Here is a 19,434-nt window from a genome sequence, read left to right as displayed (position 1 = left end):
TTGATAAAAAGGACTATCAACAGTCTCGCTTTAAATCATCTTTTCGTAAGTTCTATGGTTGATACAACGACCTTGTCAGCAAATACAATCTTTCACTGCGTTGCATGCTGACTGACGTTTTTCATTCCAATTGTTAGACCATAATTAATCACATAATTGTCTAAGGACTCTTCCGATTTTTTCCCGATTACGACAAAGAGCACACGACGGTTGTGACCGGTGAGCAGAGGATGCTCACTCCTCCTAGGCACCTGATACTACCTCTATCTATTTGGAGGTCCGTGTTGCTCTGCTTTGAATTTGTATTTCGTTTTATGGATATTTATTTGAGATGGTTCACGGTTTGTTATCGTCATTTTTTTTCATTGTTCTGAAGTCGTGGGTTATAATACCTTACACTTACTTGAAATGCTGCGAAGTCGTGTAATTCGTTATTTTCAGGGGCATAACAGATGTGCCCCTTTTAATATGTTTAATATTAGAAGTTTCAGACCTTTGAAAACTGGGAAATGGTGAATACAGATCAGATTCCATGTGCCAAAAACTTTGCTGTAAACGACTGGGAAATGTAATTACAATATTCTCCAAAACTAAGGACATACTTCAATTAAATCGAACTCTGAAACAGGATTAAATATTACTTCAAATGTCTGAAAACGAGAACGTTCAGCTAGATGTGGCATTCTTCGTATTCGTATTAAAACTGGTTGATAAAAAACTGAACCTTTATAAGGACGTGTGTTTTCTGTTCTCACTCTTCTGTCGAAGATGAGAAACACTTCTTATAAGACTGTCAAATTTATGATTATAGAAGGAAAACAGTTTTGATACATTGTATGATGATCACCAAAAGAATAAGTACACGGGTTATTTATTTATAGCGTTAAATTAAAATTACTAGATAAAATAAGCCACATTTGTAAATGCAGCCTTCAACCATAGAAGAAATCTTTAAAGGACTATATATGGTTTGAGCTTAAAATGGCCCCTAAAATGAACATTGTCGTTTTACCATAATTCTTTGCTTTATTTGTACAAGTATACATTTGAAGTTTTTTCATAATTTTCATTTTAATATCATTGCCCAAAGTTTAGAAATATGACATCATAAAGTTTACCTTTTCCCACCATTTTCTCATTTTTAGCATAAAACTGCTTGTTTTGAAGCAGTTTTTTTTTTTAGAAAACTTTGAACGACTGCTTGAACAAAGAAAATATTTTCACCAAAGATGTATTTCTCCAATACTTATAAGTGACAAAAAGTTCGTTCCTGTTCAAAGAGTTACTCTATATTTCCCATTCGATAAAAGATAAGAAAAATGTCAATTTTTGACTGATTTTGATTGAATTTTAAAAATAGCGCCACTTTTGACGTCATATGCTGCCATTGAGTGCATATAAATCAAATTAATAGGTAAAAAACATATTTCATGTCAACTCTTTTATAAAATAACACAACAGATTAATGTACTTGAATTCTTTTAAAAATAGCGAATTATGGGGGCCAAATTTGACTGATATCATATATAGTTCTTTGCAGGTGTAAATTTTCATATAATTTTATGCAGAATTTTTTATAGGTCCGACAAGCCGGGTGCAAGGTAGTTTAATGTTTATTATGTTTACAGTATGAATTACAATATTTATAATGCACAGTGTCACTATAATAAACGATTACTTACTTATGACTTGCAAACTGTTGCATGTATAAACGAGATAAATAAGGAACAAAATGCTGATAATGAAAGTTTCCAAGAATAATATGTATACATAGTTGCTTGATTTGAGAATGAATTATAAGTATTGTCAGGTAACTGTTATCTGTTTTTCACATTGTCACATTAAAGATTTGCCATGAACCACTTAATACAAAATTTCAAATTAACTTTTGATCAATATATATTGGGGCCTGTTTAATATGTTTCGCAAATTAATCGAAGTTTTTAAATAACGCTGTGATATTTTGATTTCAAAAAATAGATTTTGTTTCAGTAACTTGTTGTTTAACATTGTTACATCCTTATTGCGAATCTAATCTCCTCTTGTCATTCTAAGATAATACTATTCAATGAGCTTTATGATTATACGTGTAAAGCGCAGATTAAATCAGTCTGATTTTAACTAGATGTGTTGTGTTACCATTTTATAATGACTTGCATATTTTAATGGGTTTATTTTTTACTAACTTAGATTGAATTTGAATCGGATTCGCTTTTTAATGAGCCATATTTTTTTTAATTTATTTTAATTTCCTTTTTGTTTACTTTGCTAACGTGTTGCCATACAGTGTTTAAACTTCCTGAATGCCTTTTTTGTTAGATTGTGAATAACCTAGGCTCTTTTATAAAAACCTCTAGTTGTCTGTTTCGAGATCAAGTAGTCTTTAAAAAGCATGCCTTTTAGATTTCAATGTATCAATGGATGTTTAGTGTGGTGGTTGACCATGGTTCATTTTGTTGGTAAGAGATTATTTTAACAGTTTTTAAACGATTTAACAAAATCTGAAGATTAGAAATGAAAAAACAGAGGTAGTTAGAAAACTTTTGAAATCACAGTATAGGAAACTTTCGTGTTGTATTTTTCAGTTTTAAATATCGATAACATTGTTATTTGCTTACAATGTTTTTCTCTAAACTTTAAAAAATGCTCATGACAATAATGATTTCCTTTTAAAGAGATACGCAATAAGGAAGTATGCCATATTTCTTTTGTAAATACATTAATTTGTATATTTTTAACCTCGGTTTACATATTTTGTATACTTTATATCTTTTTATCATATCTATACACTACCTAAATACTTGAATGATGTTTTATCTAGAATGTTTCACTCGTGATTATTTTTATAATAACAAATTTAAGATTAAAATACTCTCAAAAATCAAATCAGAACAGAAAAGCATTGATGACTTTTACAAATATTAAATGTTAAGGCACGCGATGCGAAAGTAATCGCCACGAGTCAAAAACAATAATTGATAACTTCCTTCGTCAAGTCCACATCATGTCTCTTTGTCTTCAGACAAATAGTCCGAATATTCTACTCTTGCCCATTTCTTTTCTTTAAAGAATTTATAAATCAATGTGAACGCTAAATTCATTGTATTTACTTACGTTGTTTTATACTCTTACGTCAATGATTTTGTGAACAAAAAATCAGCAAGAAGCGGTTTGGAAAGACATGATTTGATGTTACATTTACAAATTGTAAAACGTAAACTTTTGATTATAACTGCCGTGAAGATGGATGGATGATCGTGGTTTTTCCTAGACTATATACACTCTCTTTAGAAGAAGCACTGAATAAACATAATGAACAATATTTAAATTTAAAGCTAAATATGCTAAAAACTTGAGTTACTCTCCAATAACCATTTGCTACGAGTTTTGAGACAGAAACATGTAATTGAATATTTGAATTTCAAGAACACCTGAAAAAATTGTTTTATTTACCAAAGCATCGAAACAAAATACATTTATACAATAATATCAATCTGAAGACAAAGATAGATGGTTAAAACATTTTTAGCCTCATCGATGGGATACTGTTGTATTAAAGTAATTATACAATCATGATCATAATTTGGGGTAGGACTGCTCTTGTCCACCACCCTTAACTACGATTACAAATGCAGATATTTGGATGTTTGACATTAAAAGAAATATCTTAACTTCAGAGTTTAAATTCCTTTGTTGTGGATCGAATTTCATGGAGCCAATCGTGTAGATTGATATTTTTTTCAAAATAGGTTAATGGCAACATTTCGTGAAATTACTTGAATTATAAATAATAGATATATTAAATCTATTATCCACAATTCGTTGTGGATTTAAATTCATAGATGACGAAAATTAGCAATAACGAAATCCTTGAAAATTGAGCATACACGAATTTCAATGATCCCACAAATGTCAGTCTGTATGTGTATCCTACAGCTAGATTTGGAGTGAGGTGACACACCATCGGAACTCCCGCCCCCGCGAAATTCATTCAATAACAATATTTTTGTCATATGTTCTCAAAAAATGAAAACATATTTATCTCTTTATAACTATAATGTATACATTTACATTGTTCTATGTCAACATTTCTTTCTCGATATAACTAAAACTCACTCTTACATTATCATTTTTAACTCCGTATTTTGTTAAATTGATATAGCAAATTGCAAGAAAACTCATCAATCACAGTATGGTGATTTAAATTATGTTGTCAATACAATGCAAACTATTTGCATTATTGAAACGACATAATAGTTTATAGGTTGATAAGACGATAAAAAGTATGACAATGAAAAAGTTATAACACAACAAGTGTAGGCCCCGATACGCTTTCGTACTTTATGGCTAAAAATTTTAAGGATTACATTTACTCAGGGGCGAAGAAAATCCACTAATAGGAACGAAAAACTACTTATCGTACATTGTAGCCCAACTTTTCTGGTGCTATATTTCACTTTCAAATAACTAGGTCAATTACCTACTTTTATGCTGGTGACCTCTGAAAGTTTATTAATTTTTTTTTAAATTTGTCAAAATTGTCCTCCTTTTCCAATGTTTTCTTTATTTTGTAATTATTAGAAATAATAAAACAATAGTGAATGATAAAATACGAATAGCATTACTAATTTCATATTTGAATAAATCGTTTTAAGCTAACATTTTAAGTTTATTTTAGTCCGAATTTCCTCTATCTATTTTCAAAAATCCATTTTTGATCGAGTTTTACAAAAAACTTACCAATAGGAGCTCCAAACCATTGATTGCCGAAAACTGTTTTATTGTCAGTATTCTGTTGACATTGACATTATATAAAGTCAGTGATCAAAATTTACAGTATTTTATCTTGAATTGATTTTATGCATTTTTAAGATTTTTCGCGTGCCAGCTAGTGATATAAAATTATACACGAGTTAATACAACCATGAAATATGTAAAATGATATGAAAAATCACATAGAAACTTAACTTTTGCGATTACACTGAAACAGAAAGTTTTTAAGAGAAAATAAGAAAATGAAAAAAAAATAGTCCTAATTTCTTCTGTTTCAACATTACTCTACTTTTGTCGTAGCAAATCTTCCATAAATAAACAAAACATGGAAATCAATATCGATATTTGTTATAAACATTGTTATTCTGTGTTTTAAGACAATTTTGGCATTCAGGTATTGAACTTTGTAAAAATATTGTTTGAAATTTCAAACCCTGAGTAAACGTAATCCTTAAGGTAAACCTGAAGGGTTGATTGATAACATGCCAGTGTCTTTAGTCCAGACGATAAAACAAAGTGACAATCCCGTTTTGTAGAATGTCATTATGATTAATGTTTATTTTCTTTTTCACATTTTCTTCTTCGACGTTCCGAATGACAGCAAAAAAAGAAAAAAAGAACGAGGTTTACTCTCTGTGTCCACTTTAGGGGTTTGGGTTTGGGTTTACTCTGGATTTACTCTCGGTCCACTCTAGTAAACCCGAAGTAAACCCAGAGTAAACCCAGAAAGTAAACCCAGGGTTTAGTTTGGGTTTACTTTCTGTTAGGTTTGGTCTGATCGGTACTGTAGTTCGGCATTTTTTAGGCGTTTTTAATTTGAGACTAAAGACTAATGTCGATCGCAAAAAAAAGTTACCTTGAATATGAAGCATGTGCTGAAAAAACATTATTTTTTTTTTAATTTTGGCACACGTTATTGGTTTCAACCAGTGTTGTTTATTTCATCTGTGCTTTTGTTGAGAAGACATATCAGTCATATCATTTTACTCCATATTTCTTTTTTAATTATTCTATTTATAAGGATGGGATGAACACTTAGAATTTTTGTTAAGTGTACAAATAACCGATCGCGAACGCCCTTTTTTCAGAACAATTAGTTTTTAGATCATAAGATTATTGAAATAAATAAAAGTATCATTTTAATGCTAATTGAAATTGGTTCTTAATCACTAAATTTTTCACAACATGAAGTGACTTTTAGCATGATAAAAACCAAGAGATAGCAAATAAATTTAGAGTCAAAACTCATTCCGGTCGATTATTTACTTTTAAAACGTTTTAAAAGAAGTTTCTGACAGCTCGTTGAATATTAAGAAGACAAAATATTATGTAGATTCGGGAATCAATTACAATATATGCATGGAACTGTCTGTTTATGTTAAAATCGAATACTAAGGTAAGATACTTTAAGCCAAACCCACTTCCAAGCTGAGTTATCATTTATATCCTTATGCATGTCCATTAAATTTGGTTAACACATATCAAACACTGGTTTGAAATCTTTTTTCACTGTTATTATGTTTTTTAAAAGCTAAAAAAATTAAATAAAACATAAATATAAACATAACAATAATTCATTCGGGATATGAAGGTGGCAACATTGCAGAAAAAAATTCACAACGCGCGTTAGCAGATTATGTAATTTTTGATCGCTACCTTTATAACCCGCATGAATCATCAAAGAAAGTATTTAATTGTTTAAATTTACATTTTATAATCAAATTAATATTTTTAATGTGCATCAGTACGTTAGCTAAAGAAACGGCCAAATCGTCTCTGACATCATCATGACTATTTCATGCAGTCCATGGTTTATCTTGGGTCGTTATAGGTTTCGACCAATCTGTAAACGGGGGCGTGTAAATTTTATTCTAGCTGTTTTTATAGAGCTATGAATTAACTAGAAGAAATAGAGGGAATTACACTCAGTAAATGCAACTATATTTTTTTGAAAGTCTAAGAAGGTCAAAGACCGTGTGCAATAGAGCTAGAAGTGGGTATGATTCAGAATAATAAAATGATATACGTTATTATTTTTATCCATTCCTTTCAGCTGGAATTACACTTACAGTCAGTCCGTCCAATAACGTTGAAGTTCACCAGGTGGTGACTCTACAGTGTGAGTTAGATCCGAATTCAGTTCCTCCAATCCTTGTGATATTTTCAGTGAAGCCAACAACTACCCTTTGTTTGTTGGAACCGTTAAATGGCACATGTAAATATACCCAGTCTTCTTGTTTATCTACTTACAATGCTTCATGTTCCAATGAAACTGTGTTTAGTATACAGGTGAATGTTCCACAAAGCTGGAATGGTGCGTCTATCTGCTGCCAAACGATTTTTTCAACAAGTAACTATGTCAACTTTTCCGTTAAAGGTATGTAAAGAACTCATATTCGAATTTACAAAAAGCATATTTTATTGATACACTTTACCATCATTATTACATGATATAGTTATCGAGCATAAAATGAATTCACTGTAGTGTAACTGTACACTTGTTCATGTATATGTGTACTAGAATGAATAAGAATGGTTTATTAAGATTTCAAGTAATTTTTTATTAACAATACCAGTTGCTTATTATCTAGTATCAAAATGAAGAAATTGTCACAATAAAGATCGACTTTGTTCATTCTATGACCTCTGAGGTCAGGATGGGCCAAAATAATGGTTTTTAATTCCATATTTAAAATACAAGAAAAACAATATCTATATTAAATACATATATATATAAGAAAATGTGTGATATTAATGCGTCAAAGCCTTTTTCAGAAGTAAACATGCAAACAAAAATTATGTTTTGTATGCATCGTGATCCTGATTTGGTCATTAAAATTTAAGAAAAAAAACAAATGAAAACGGCGTCTCATTTGAAACAAAATAAACCCATGTACAAAGGTACGAGGACAATAATCTGTGAAATTTACTAATAAGCAAGTAATAACTAATCATTAAAAGTTAAGTCATATTACAATTTATTTATAATTTAATTTACATCAGTTAAATATTTCGTTAAGGATATATAAACATTTATGTCTATTGGTGCGTCACATTGTCGCATATGCTAAAACCTGGATTTTTTCCATAAAAATCTATATTAAGTATAGTAAGGTTTATGACAGAATTGTTCGCACGATTATATGTCAACAATCGACAAATCAAATTTATACATGTCCTAATTTTTATATAATTTGTTTATAAATCATGATTTAATATATAAAAAAGCGATAACTCGTTATATGTATTTGTATACAGTACCGGTGACATCAGTGACGATAACTCCGGTAGCAACCACATTGATAGACGGACAAGTTATCAATCTAATCTGTATAACATCGTACTGTAACCCACCAGCTAATATCATGTGGTACAAATCAACGACGGCCATACATGTAACCAACCATTCAACATCTACAAGGAATATATCTGATGGTTTAGTTAGAACAACATCTTCCTTACAGACTCAAGTTGTCAAAATGGACAACGGAAAACATGTGTATTGTACAGCGAGCAACATACCAGGCCGCAGTATTAATTCTACTGTGCTTACATTGGCCGTTTTGTGTACGTATACTTACTTTTACATGAACTATAAAACTTTTATTAAACAAAAAAATTAAATTAAATTAAATAAATAAATAAAATAAAATTAAGTAACATTTTGAGAAAAGTTTCAGAAATCTCTTTTCAAATATTTGTTAAATTTGGTATTGTTAAAACTAGCCATTGAATTAAACTGAAGAAAAGAATATTTTTGCGTTCAAAGTATTAATTATGTCATTCTTGTCATTATGGGACTTTTCATTGTATCTCGCACAGAATCAGATACAAATTTTATTTCAAAACTGTGACATTGTATAATTAAGTTAACCTATATATTTTCTAAAATTAAAACTGAGAGAAAATTGTAAAATTTAGAAGCTTGTTAAAATTTCTACTAGATAAGATTTATCTGTTTGTCCTGACCATAGTTAATCAGATATTGTAAAAGGTGATATTTATCTGAATTTAAAAAATACTTGGAGACTTTCTCATGAAGATGTTTTAGAAAAAAATTTATATTCTCAACACATTTTCACATTTCATTAAAATATTTCTATATGAAAAAAAGAAGTTTTGATAAAGTTCAACTACAAATGCTGTGAAATGTAACTATCCCAATGAGGTTCAAGTCCTGACACGATCCTATCCAACTATTGTAATCCCTTTTCTAGGGTAGCACCTTTTGTTAACTTTTTGGAACATTAATTAATAGTTTAACGAAATGAAGAGTTTTTTAAGTAGGCTTAAAAATGATGATATATACCATTTCTTTATCACCTATAAAGCCTTTTTTATTTTCTGTTTAAAAACAATCACTAAGTTCCGTTTATAAAGTAATATACTATTTCAAGAAGCACAAACCACTCTTCCGTGGGGAGTTTTTTATTTATGTTACTGTTTTGTCAAGAACCTTAAGGTTTTTTTTAAGGTTCATATTTGCCAATACGCCCTGGGGGAAATGGAATGTATTTTTTAATCCTCGTTGAATTTATTGAAAAAAGTATGTATACAGTCAAATATATTTTTTTTTATTTACGTTGCTATCTTATTTTTTATTTTTCATAAAAAAAATTCCCGAAACTTTTAAAAAAGATTTCCATTTAAACACTTACATGATTTGCTATAAAACGTACCAATGGATGAAGAAAAAGTCCCACTGATTAGGAATTTTATATTATTTGTGAAAAAAAAAATTTGGTAGGTAAGAATTTTTTTGGAACTATGGTATACCCCCCCCCCCCCCACGGATTAGGATTTTTATGATTTATGGAATTAGGTTTTATCAAGATTTTTGAGGATTAGTCTAGCCCCCCCCCCCCCCCCACTTCCAATTTGCTTCCGACGCCACTGTCAGATAAAGCTAATTTTGTAATTTAACATTATAAAACTACTATTTGATTATGATGATATAAAGGAAATTAAGTTGCAATAGCGATGATCTGTAGAAAAAACCGTGGGGTACAATATGTAATATTTATCCAACACAGTAACTGCTTGCGAACAGTTTGATATCACATTAAGAAATGACTGCAACATAGTGTACAAAACCAATTGTCTTGTGCAACGAGGTATGATTGGCGGTTTAAAAAACCAACATAATGGATATCATTGTTTCGTGATTAAAGTTGACTTTTTAAAAAGTTCTTACCCGTAAAAATGTTCATTATAAGTATTACTTATAATTTACTTCAAATTTTGTTAATTAAAGTTTGATGAATAAATTGCCAAAATTCCCAGAAAAAGATTTACCTGCGGAATACGTAATATTGTTCACAACTGTTTGATAGATAAACCAGAAGTGACAAGTACCATAAGTCCATACATAGTTATAGAGGGAAAGACAGCTACACTGGAATGTATACTGACCGATGCAAATCCGAGCAAAGGTATTGCGTGGAAGTGGTTCAAAACAGACAGTCCCAGCATTGTGCTTTACAAAGGGCCGATCTTTAAAATCGCAAACATACAGAGGGATAAGTCAGGATCATACAATTGCACAGCCAACAACTTTGTAGGGACATCAGAAGCAGTCACAATTCATGTAGATATACAATGTGAGAAGTATATTTTAATTTCTTTTTCAAGAGGAAAACATCAGCAATTTTAATAAATAATGAATTGAAAAAAATAACGATGAATGCATATCAATTTAAGATAAACCGGAAGTGACATCAAGTATCCCAAGTCCATACATAGTTACAGAAGGACATACAGCTTCATTGGAGTGTAGAGTGACTGCCGCCAATCCTAACTTTAGTATCATATGGAGATGGTACAAAACAGACAATCCCAGCAACGTCCTTCACAACGGACCAGTATTAGCAATTCCAAATATAAAGAAGAACAGGTCGGGGACGTACAGTTGCACAGCCAGCAACGATGTAGGGACATCAGAAGTAGTTGATATTAATATTGATGTACAGTGTGAGTAATACTTATAGTTTAATGACAATATTTTATTCATGCCTTCTGAGTCCAATAAAAATTGCTTACTTTATTGTCATTTTGCTTTATTGAATTAAATTGATCTTATTACAAAAGTAAATTGTAGTTGTAAGTGAATATAATTCAAAATTTGGCCATTGCTAATGATGGCAAATGCAGCAAAAGTAAACGAAAAGTGAAAATTTCCGAGTGTACATTGTAAAGGTATCGAAATACACATGTATGTATTTTGTGTTAATAATAAAAATCTAAAGTATTTATAATTTCCTACATGTTTATATAGCATATTAGGAGAGACAGTTGATGTTTTGTAAGAGAGTGGGGAACAAATTGAAATCTTATGCAATAAATATTGACATATTAAAGAGTATGTCGTTCATGTATATTTTATTAATGAAATAGATAGACCAAATTTGACGTCAAATACACCAAATCCATATAAAGTTATAGAGGGCCAGACAGCTACTTTGGAGTGTAGAGTGACTGCCGCCAATCCTAATTCTAGTATCGTATGGAGATGGTACAAAACAGACAATTCAAGCAACGTCCTTCACAATGGATCAACCTATACCATCCAACATGTAGAAAGAAATAGGTCAGGATCCTACAACTGTACAGCCATCAACTCTGTAGGGACATCTTTCCCTGCTAATATTTACTTAAATGTACAGTGTAAGTATTTTTAATTATGTATTTTACATAATTGCTCTGTTTATATCAATGAATATTTGCCCTTAAAAAAGAAGCAACGACGTAGGCTTCGGGAGGGCAAAAGTATCCCCTTCCTTACAATGTTTTGTTATATGTTTTCAGATAAGCCAGAAATATTAGATAAACCTAGCACTTTAGTAAATGAGAGCGAGAAAGTCATAATAACTCGAACAATAGTCAGCAATCCATTGGCAGATGTCTACTGGTATAGAGGACAACAGTTACTGCAAACTCAGTTGTTGGTGAATAAAACAACATTTATCATAGAGAAAGCCTCATGTACAGATACAACAAATTTCACCCTTGTTGCTAGTAACGAAGTGGAAAGGAACGTTACAGCCTTGGTGGAACTCATGGTTAATTGTAAGCTGTGTGATTATATTTCCTCAAAGCAACATCAGACCCTTATCATACGTGTACTAAAGATCTTGGAAATCTTTAAGTAGTATGTTTCATTTAATTTTTTGGTAATTAAAAAATTTTGATGATTTAAATTCATTCATAGGTAAGCCATGGGTAGCCAACTCTAATGTTACTTTGAGGGTGACAGACACTGCTGTACTGAATTTTTCAGTCATAGTTAATGCATTCCCAGAGCCTCAGTACGAATTAAACTATTTCAATGGAACAAGAAACACTCACATGATACACACTATCACAAGGAATACAATGAATAATTTTTCAATTAATTTCAATCAAAAGTCCGTGAACGAATGTGACCGTGGAACTTATCACTTAAAAATTTGGAACCTATATGGAGAAACCACGATAATTGTCAACATCTTCAAACAAAGTAAGTAAATACAGTATAAACTCTGGCTTAAAATTCATCCTTAGGTAAATAATTCAAAAAACAAAATTATTTACTAAATTTATTATCTTTTGTTTAAAACAAATTAAATAATTTGATATTTTACGTTTAAGTTGAAATAATATTAAAAAAAAATAAGAAGAAGAAACATTGCAATCACTATAAGGTCTTCCGTTGGAAACGGAAGACCTTAATAAGCTATTAATATAATGTGCAAGTGTCACTTAAATGATCAACTTAAAGTTATCTGTCAATTTTTAAAATTTACTTATACATGTACATTAAAAAGTAATATAATTGTAATTCATAGTATGTATTGGTAGCATGTTAAACATTAGTTTTATGCAATACAATGAGCGATTAAAATATGTATCAATTTTAATTTTCTCATGTATGGTGCATTCTTTAAAAGACATACTTAGAACAAAGTACAACTTGAACTATACTAAGATAAAAAAGCAATAGTGCAAAAGAAACGCGAAAGATAAATAAATAAATAGATGGATAGAAAGATTTTCATATGTTCAAAGGAAAACCAGATAATCCCAGAAACATAGGAGTAAAATGTGAAGGAACACGTGCCATCGTGCAATGGATCTCATCCTTTAATGGTGGAGATCACCAGACATTTGATGTTTTTGCTTTAAACGGTCAACAAAGAGGCAACCAGTCTATTCGAATTCCAGACATGGGTGAAAATAAATTACACGAAGCACACGTACAAAATCTTCAACCTTCTATAACGTATGTGTTTTACGTTTCTGCACAAAATAACTATGGATTTAGCATATCGGACATTATCAGCTGCATGACATCCAAAGGTTAGTTTAAGGACGGACTAAATCCTAAAATAAGCATTCAATGCTTAAGTACATCAGTCAATTGAGATAATTTATGTTAATCATTACGTCTTCGATCTTATCAAGTGCCTAGTTAGTATAAACAAGGTGACCTCTTTCGTAAAATTTATAAGTCAACTTCGTTTTAAATTTGTATATTGTGGCTATATTTGTTCATTATATAGTAAATTCAATATTCCTTTAAACTTGAACATTGAGTTTCTACATGTACAAATGATTTGCAATTTTTGACCCCTTAGTAAGTGTAAATTTCTGTATGTCTTTTTGTGAAGCAATATTGATAATATTGTTTGCATTAATTCCGAAAACAAGATATTCTCTCATTTGATCCTATCACCTCACAAAATAAAAGTATAATTTTAAGATTTACGATTATGCCTAAACAGTAAACAGACAAACAATTCTTCGGCAATAGTTTATCATGTTCAGTTAAATAACAATCAAATACTTTATATGCAAAAAATAACTCTGCCGAATATATGAAATGTGTTTCTCGCCCTCTAAATGTGCTGTCAATTATACTTTTTTGTAATAATGGATAAGTTTAGAATATTAAGGGTTTTTAATACAGTTTAGTTAGTTTTTAGTAAAGAAACTTTCATACATTTTACTACATTTTTATAAAAGCTATATTTCCCAAGGATATTAATATCGACAGAATAAACAGAAAAGCATATTATTTACGAAAAAAATAATAATTATCATTCATTCCAAACTAAGTGCTGGTTAATTCAATGTTTTAACATATTTTACAACTTGTGCATATTGTGTTTATTTTTCATAATTGAATTAAATTATCATTAACAGAAACAAAAAATAGTCAGACCGGAACGATTGCAGGCAGTGTTGCTGGGATTTTGCTGTTGATCACAATTGTTCTTATTGTGTTTCTAATTAACAAATGTTATGTTTGCGATTTAAGTAAGATATATTTTTGTTATTTGTAATTTTTACGTGTGTTAGAATTCTAGTTTTCATGTCAACTTTGAAAAGCTTAAACATATTTTATATAGTTCTCAAATTAAACAGTTTTAATTTTTTGGCTTGTAGTTCTGAAGTATGTTCATTTATCACAGGCCACAACTAATCATGGCAGGTTTTTAAGACTTGTGAAACTAGGCCTCAATCTGATTGGCAATTAAAAAAGCATATATATATATATATATATATATATATATATATATATATATATATATATATATATATATATATATACAATTGAATGGTCGTTTGGCGTTGACCTCGTACGAATTTCAATACATCTTGAATAGCGTATCTTAAACGAAAAAAATATTACAAGGCCTATTTTGATTACATTGAATTTATTGATTGTAGCAATCCATAAAAGAAACAGGTATGTTGATATCCAGATAAGGTTCGATACATCCATTGATTTATTTCATTTATACATTTCAAACTGTTTTTGAAATTTATGTGCAAAAAATAGCAATTCTTTTTTATGGTATATGTATTTTTTCTCGATTCACTTATGACTGAATATAGGGTGACAACTAGGCCTGGACAGATTGTAAAATGAAAATATTTTTAGTAAATATACCAATAAGATATTAATGCGTCCAAAGAACACATCCGTGATTTAATATGTGCAGATTGACATGTCTGTCCTTAATTTATCATTCTTTATCTAATTATTTCAGCAAGGAAGCAAACAAAGAATCATCTTTCTATACAGCTATAACAGGTAATATTAAGTTCCAATTTCAGTTTATTGTATATGTATATTGTTTTAGATGGTTCAAAGGCATGTTGAAACTAATATGCTCGATTTTATTAAATTTACCATCTTGATATGATTTGCACAAGAATAAATGCCATATAAAGTTTATGCCTTATTGTGAGATGCTTGATCGATTGTATATCAAATCTTTGAATCCCTGCAAAACGATGGTTAATTATTATGAATGTTTATCAATTCGCGCTTTCATAGTTTTGCCGATCATATGAGTGATATAATAATGAAGAAAAGGATTAACAAAATCTGTTTCTATAACAAATTTTATTAAGAAGAACTAAGGTAACTGATGGCTTTGCCTCTTAGGGTTAGATGGTCGTGGCCATTTTTAGGTTTTTTACCTACCTTAAACAAAGGACCCTATCTAAAGATAGAGGAAAAAATTATTATTTATAGCCAAAATATTTAGCTTTTTGTTTAAATAATAGTTTATGGCAAACAATATCATATTTAAAAGTTTAAGGCCGATCTGTTGACTAATTTGTTAATATCCAGACTCAAATTACTAGAGTATATAGACTTGTCATTTATGTATTATGTCTCTGTCTGGTATGTGCATGTGTATTTGTAATTATAATTGTAAATCAAAAACTTTCAGCAGCAATATCAGAGAAAATAAGAATGAGAGAATTTACATGTGCCAGGTTCTGATAAGACAATAATTGATTACAAAAATGATTGGATGCTGGACATGTTAAGTGATCCAAGATGTTTAACAATCTTGAACCCCCCCCCCCCCCCGTGACCCTGCTGTGCACAAATGCAAATTACCATCTGTAACATGACAAAGTATTTTGACCATGGTTGTTAATGAACACCCCCTTACATGCACACAAACATTATTTTACAAGCTTGACTTACAAAGAGATATTGATAAAACACACACAACTATACAGTATTATTACAAAATTTGTTGCCAAAAATGATTTTATTTACAATAAAATTAGTTTTTGGGTTAAACTATGTTTAATATAAACTTCATTGTCTTTTCCTTAACATACATATAATCATAATATTCCAGAACAACAGGAAAACAGGGAAAGGTAAGTTAAATTTATACACCTCATCAATTGGAATTCTGAAAGAATCTTGACCACAAAATTCTCATCTCGTAAAATATTTGATCTTGACAGATTTAGCTAGAACAAGTGCAGAGTGACGCTAACTTATCTTTAAACTATTAAACACGTATTTTTTTGAATTATTTTTTTTAAAATACTGGCTATGCTGTACATGTGGGTCACGACAGTGAGTTGTCCTCTGTGACAAACTAACCAATCAACAATTTAAAAAAACTACAAAATGAATTATTTATCACAAAAACATTGCTATTTACGAAAATAATAATATAACAAGTTAAAATCGTTTGAATAATGAAATGATTTAGGCCTATTGACCTACAACATGGCCGCCAACGGGAGATAACTTTTGCAACATTTTTTCTAGGGAAACTATTTTTTCAGAAGAGAAGCTTATTATGCAGACAAGAAACGGCGATATTTTCTGATGTTTTTAAATATAATTTTGGTAAACATTGTGGGCTTCTATTTCAGGAATATGTATGACGAGTTGACAAAAGACGAAAATCGAAGCCAGTATGAGGCTGTACTAATGACAGGTATATTTATTAATAGCATTCTGTCTTCTCAATGTGAACATTTGATAGTACATTTGTAGTAGTACAAATGTGACCTTTATATTAATCTACATACTGAAATTGTTGATTTCTTTTATTGCTAATATGTTTCAGAAAAACAAGGACACAATGAGTATCTATCTATCTATCTATCTTTCTATCTATCCATCAATCTATCTATCTATCTATCTATCTATCTATCTATCTATCTATCTATCTATCTATCTATCTATCTATCTATCATAGATCTAAGAACATTTAAAATTACAGGATATATTTAAATTGATCATCTTTGATGTATTTTAGAAAACTGTATGAAGAAATGCAAAAGTCAACATCTGAAGATTCTGAAAGTCAAAGCAATTCTAAAGACCGGAAAACGATTTTGAAAGGTATGGGTAATATTAAAACATATGTCAAAGCAGCATATCAAATTAATATTAATTCTAATTGAATTAAATGAACTTAAAGAAGTAGCAATACACTCTAATTCTATTATCTTTTCAAAGCCCTTTAAGTTGTTCTTCTATTCTGATATTTCAAAACATAGAAACATGCATTAACTATCCGTTATAAACTAGAATTTATATCAGACATTGTTAATTGGGTTGGGAAGTTTACGCTATCCCTTCATGAATGAAATTTAGCGCGGATTGCAATTCAAATTGTTACAATACGACCTTAATTTACTGATATCAATTTTGGCAATGATGGAGGCTAGTAAGATTGTAGTTTGATTGTTTTAGGTTCAGTTGACGAACGGTGTTTGGAACAAGACGTTGAAGAATACGCTAACACATCATTTAAAGATTGAATCTTTCTGTGTTTCTGTGGGTGGCTAGATTTGCGTTTTTCGTCGTCCACCCGGAGAACGGATAGGGATTAGAGGAGTTCAGAACCTTTAATAGTTATGGATACGATCTCAGAAAATATTTCTTCTGTATACACTTGTTTATGAAATTAATATAAAAGAATGTTACATGTAAATGTTGCAAAAAGTGTTATTTTATGGACTGTAGAGAGACTTCAGATTATATACAAGTTTTTAAAAAAAAAAGGTTTAGGGTTTTTTAACGGAAATGATTAAAAAAATAGTCCTTTACGTTAAATAAGGAAAAAGTTGTAGGTAATATAATTTGGAAAGGGGTCCATTCCTATCGGATATGAAAAATTGAATACCCACTTAATTAATACATTATTAATCATTTAGTTATGATCAAATCATTCTTTAAAAAACATCTGTTTTTTAATTCAGTAAGACATTTATATTCAGCTTATTTAAATTGGGTAGTTTGTATTCTATTAAACATAATGTACATTTGTATTATATATATATATATATATATATATATATATATATATATATATATATATATATATATATATATATATATATAATATTTTGTTAATAATATTTTTAAAGCATTAAATACATCTACTGTAAATGAATTATATTTGGCTTGTACAATATTTCGCAGAAAATGATAGTTCAGCGTACCAAATTTACATCTACATAGTTTATTTCAATGAATTTATATTTTAAATTTGTTAAAACGTTAAACCCCAGGTGTAAAGGGTCTCAAGGGGGTATAATGTTTTATATGAAAGTATATACACACATGTAGAAAAACTACTACTTTTTAAAAAACATAATGATTTTTAGTTTTACATTTTTTTTCTTTATCCAAGCATCTTGCTAAAATATAAATTCTTAATTTTTAAAAGTGTTTGATATTAGAACGCATGTATGTATTGGAAAATCTCGGGAAATACAATGCTATGATATGTAATATAACTATGCAATCAGTATGGTTGTTTTGATCATGTTGCGTTACAAAGAGAAGTTAAAAATGTAAATTCCTTAGAGTTACAGTTTTTATATTGTATATAGTTTTCAACTGTGGTTAATGTGCTTCATTTGTAATGGTATCTATAGTAATTAAACGTAAATTTTGTTATTTTTGAAAGAAAGCTTTTTACCTACAACTTATCTCTAAAAAACTAAAATAGTACTAAATTTATATTCAATTTTTACATAATATCATTTTGAAATTTTTTTTTCATTTTTCTTTAACAATTAAGTGTATAAGGAGTGAACATATGGCTCAAGAAAGTTACTCGCAATGATTAAGTATTCATTAACATACATGTAAGACAATCGATATACTGAAAAAATTAAGTAATATACAGAAAGGAATTTACTAATTAAAAGCTCATTTGATAAGAAAGACATAGTTTTAAGATGCTATTTTAGGGAAGCATAGTGGATCAAAATAACTCATTCAGAAAAGTCAAAAGAACAATACATTTGAGAATCGTGCCTTATCTCCCTTCGCTCACGACGGCAGTAAATCCAAGCTATATGCATATGTAAGGAAAGTTACAGATTAATCTTTGTTTGGAAAACATAGTTTCATTACCTTCTCCTTGCAATTTTGTTTTGTTTCTTGAAGCAAATAAGTTTTTGTACATTAAGGCGTGACTTTATATAAATAAGATAAGCTCTTGCTGAAGTTCAGTTAGGTGGGTTTTTTTCATTTTCTTTATATAGTTTTTGCATAATCACCGGGCTTATTTGACTTTATTATATATATTAGTCGAAAACAATGTCTGAAAATAATTGTGCGAGCTATTCATACCATGTTTAGGGTGCTTTAATATTTCATGCTAGTGAAATTAATACAACGTATAATTAGTTATTGACTCGCACCACTTTGTCAATTTCTCTGAAATTTATTTTTATGTTATACAATAGTTCAAAATAAGAAGTTATACTTTGTGAATTGCTCATATCCTCGTATTGCATGTATATTTTTGGTTCAAAATGACAAACAATTTGCAGCCGTTCTTTTGACGTTGCATAAATTTATTTCTTGCTTTTATATGTTTTACATGGTTG

General features: G+C 29.7%; 1 protein-coding gene across 2 annotated transcripts; it reads left to right on the top strand.

Moving 5' to 3' along the window:
* Positions 1–2,345: 2,345 nt before the first annotated feature.
* On the top strand, positions 2,346–17,684 carry LOC128167726 (MAM domain-containing glycosylphosphatidylinositol anchor protein 1-like). Of its 2 annotated transcripts, XM_052833604.1 has the most exons (17): positions 2,346–2,459; positions 6,827–7,150; positions 8,032–8,340; positions 10,107–10,373; positions 10,474–10,743; positions 11,167–11,436; positions 11,578–11,838; positions 11,981–12,268; positions 12,817–13,107; positions 13,954–14,067; positions 14,482–14,500; positions 14,805–14,848; positions 15,921–15,942; positions 16,453–16,517; positions 16,650–16,668; positions 16,842–16,927; positions 17,282–17,684. In XM_052833604.1, exons 1-17 carry the CDS (start codon positions 2,393–2,395, stop codon positions 17,347–17,349), a joined length of 2,784 nt encoding a protein of 927 aa, XP_052689564.1. In that variant the 5' UTR covers positions 2,346–2,392; the 3' UTR covers positions 17,350–17,684. The 2 variants fall into 2 exon arrangements, with proteins under 2 accessions (XP_052689564.1, XP_052689565.1); XM_052833605.1 differs by lacking the exon at positions 16,650–16,668.
* Positions 17,685–19,434: the final 1,750 nt, after the last annotated feature.

The sequence above is a fragment of the Crassostrea angulata genome, chromosome 10, assembly GCF_025612915.1.
Source record: "Crassostrea angulata isolate pt1a10 chromosome 10, ASM2561291v2, whole genome shotgun sequence".
NCBI classification, from domain to species: domain Eukaryota; kingdom Metazoa; phylum Mollusca; class Bivalvia; order Ostreida; family Ostreidae; genus Magallana; species Magallana angulata.
The sequence above is the reverse complement of the archived record's forward strand: the minus strand, read 5'-3'. Positions and strand labels throughout refer to the sequence as shown.

Coding starts and splice junctions, on each gene's coding strand:
- LOC128167726 (XM_052833604.1), top strand. CDS start 2,393: ATGCCTTTTAGATTTCAATGTATCAATGGATGTTTAGTGTGGTGGTTG. Junction 8,341..10,106: donor GCTTACATTGGCCGTTTTGT/GTACGTATACTT, acceptor ACTGTTTGATAG/ATAAACCAGAAGTGACAAGT. Junction 15,943..16,452: donor CAACAGGAAAACAGGGAAAG/GTAAGTTAAATT, acceptor CTTCTATTTCAG/GAATATGTATGACGAGTTGA.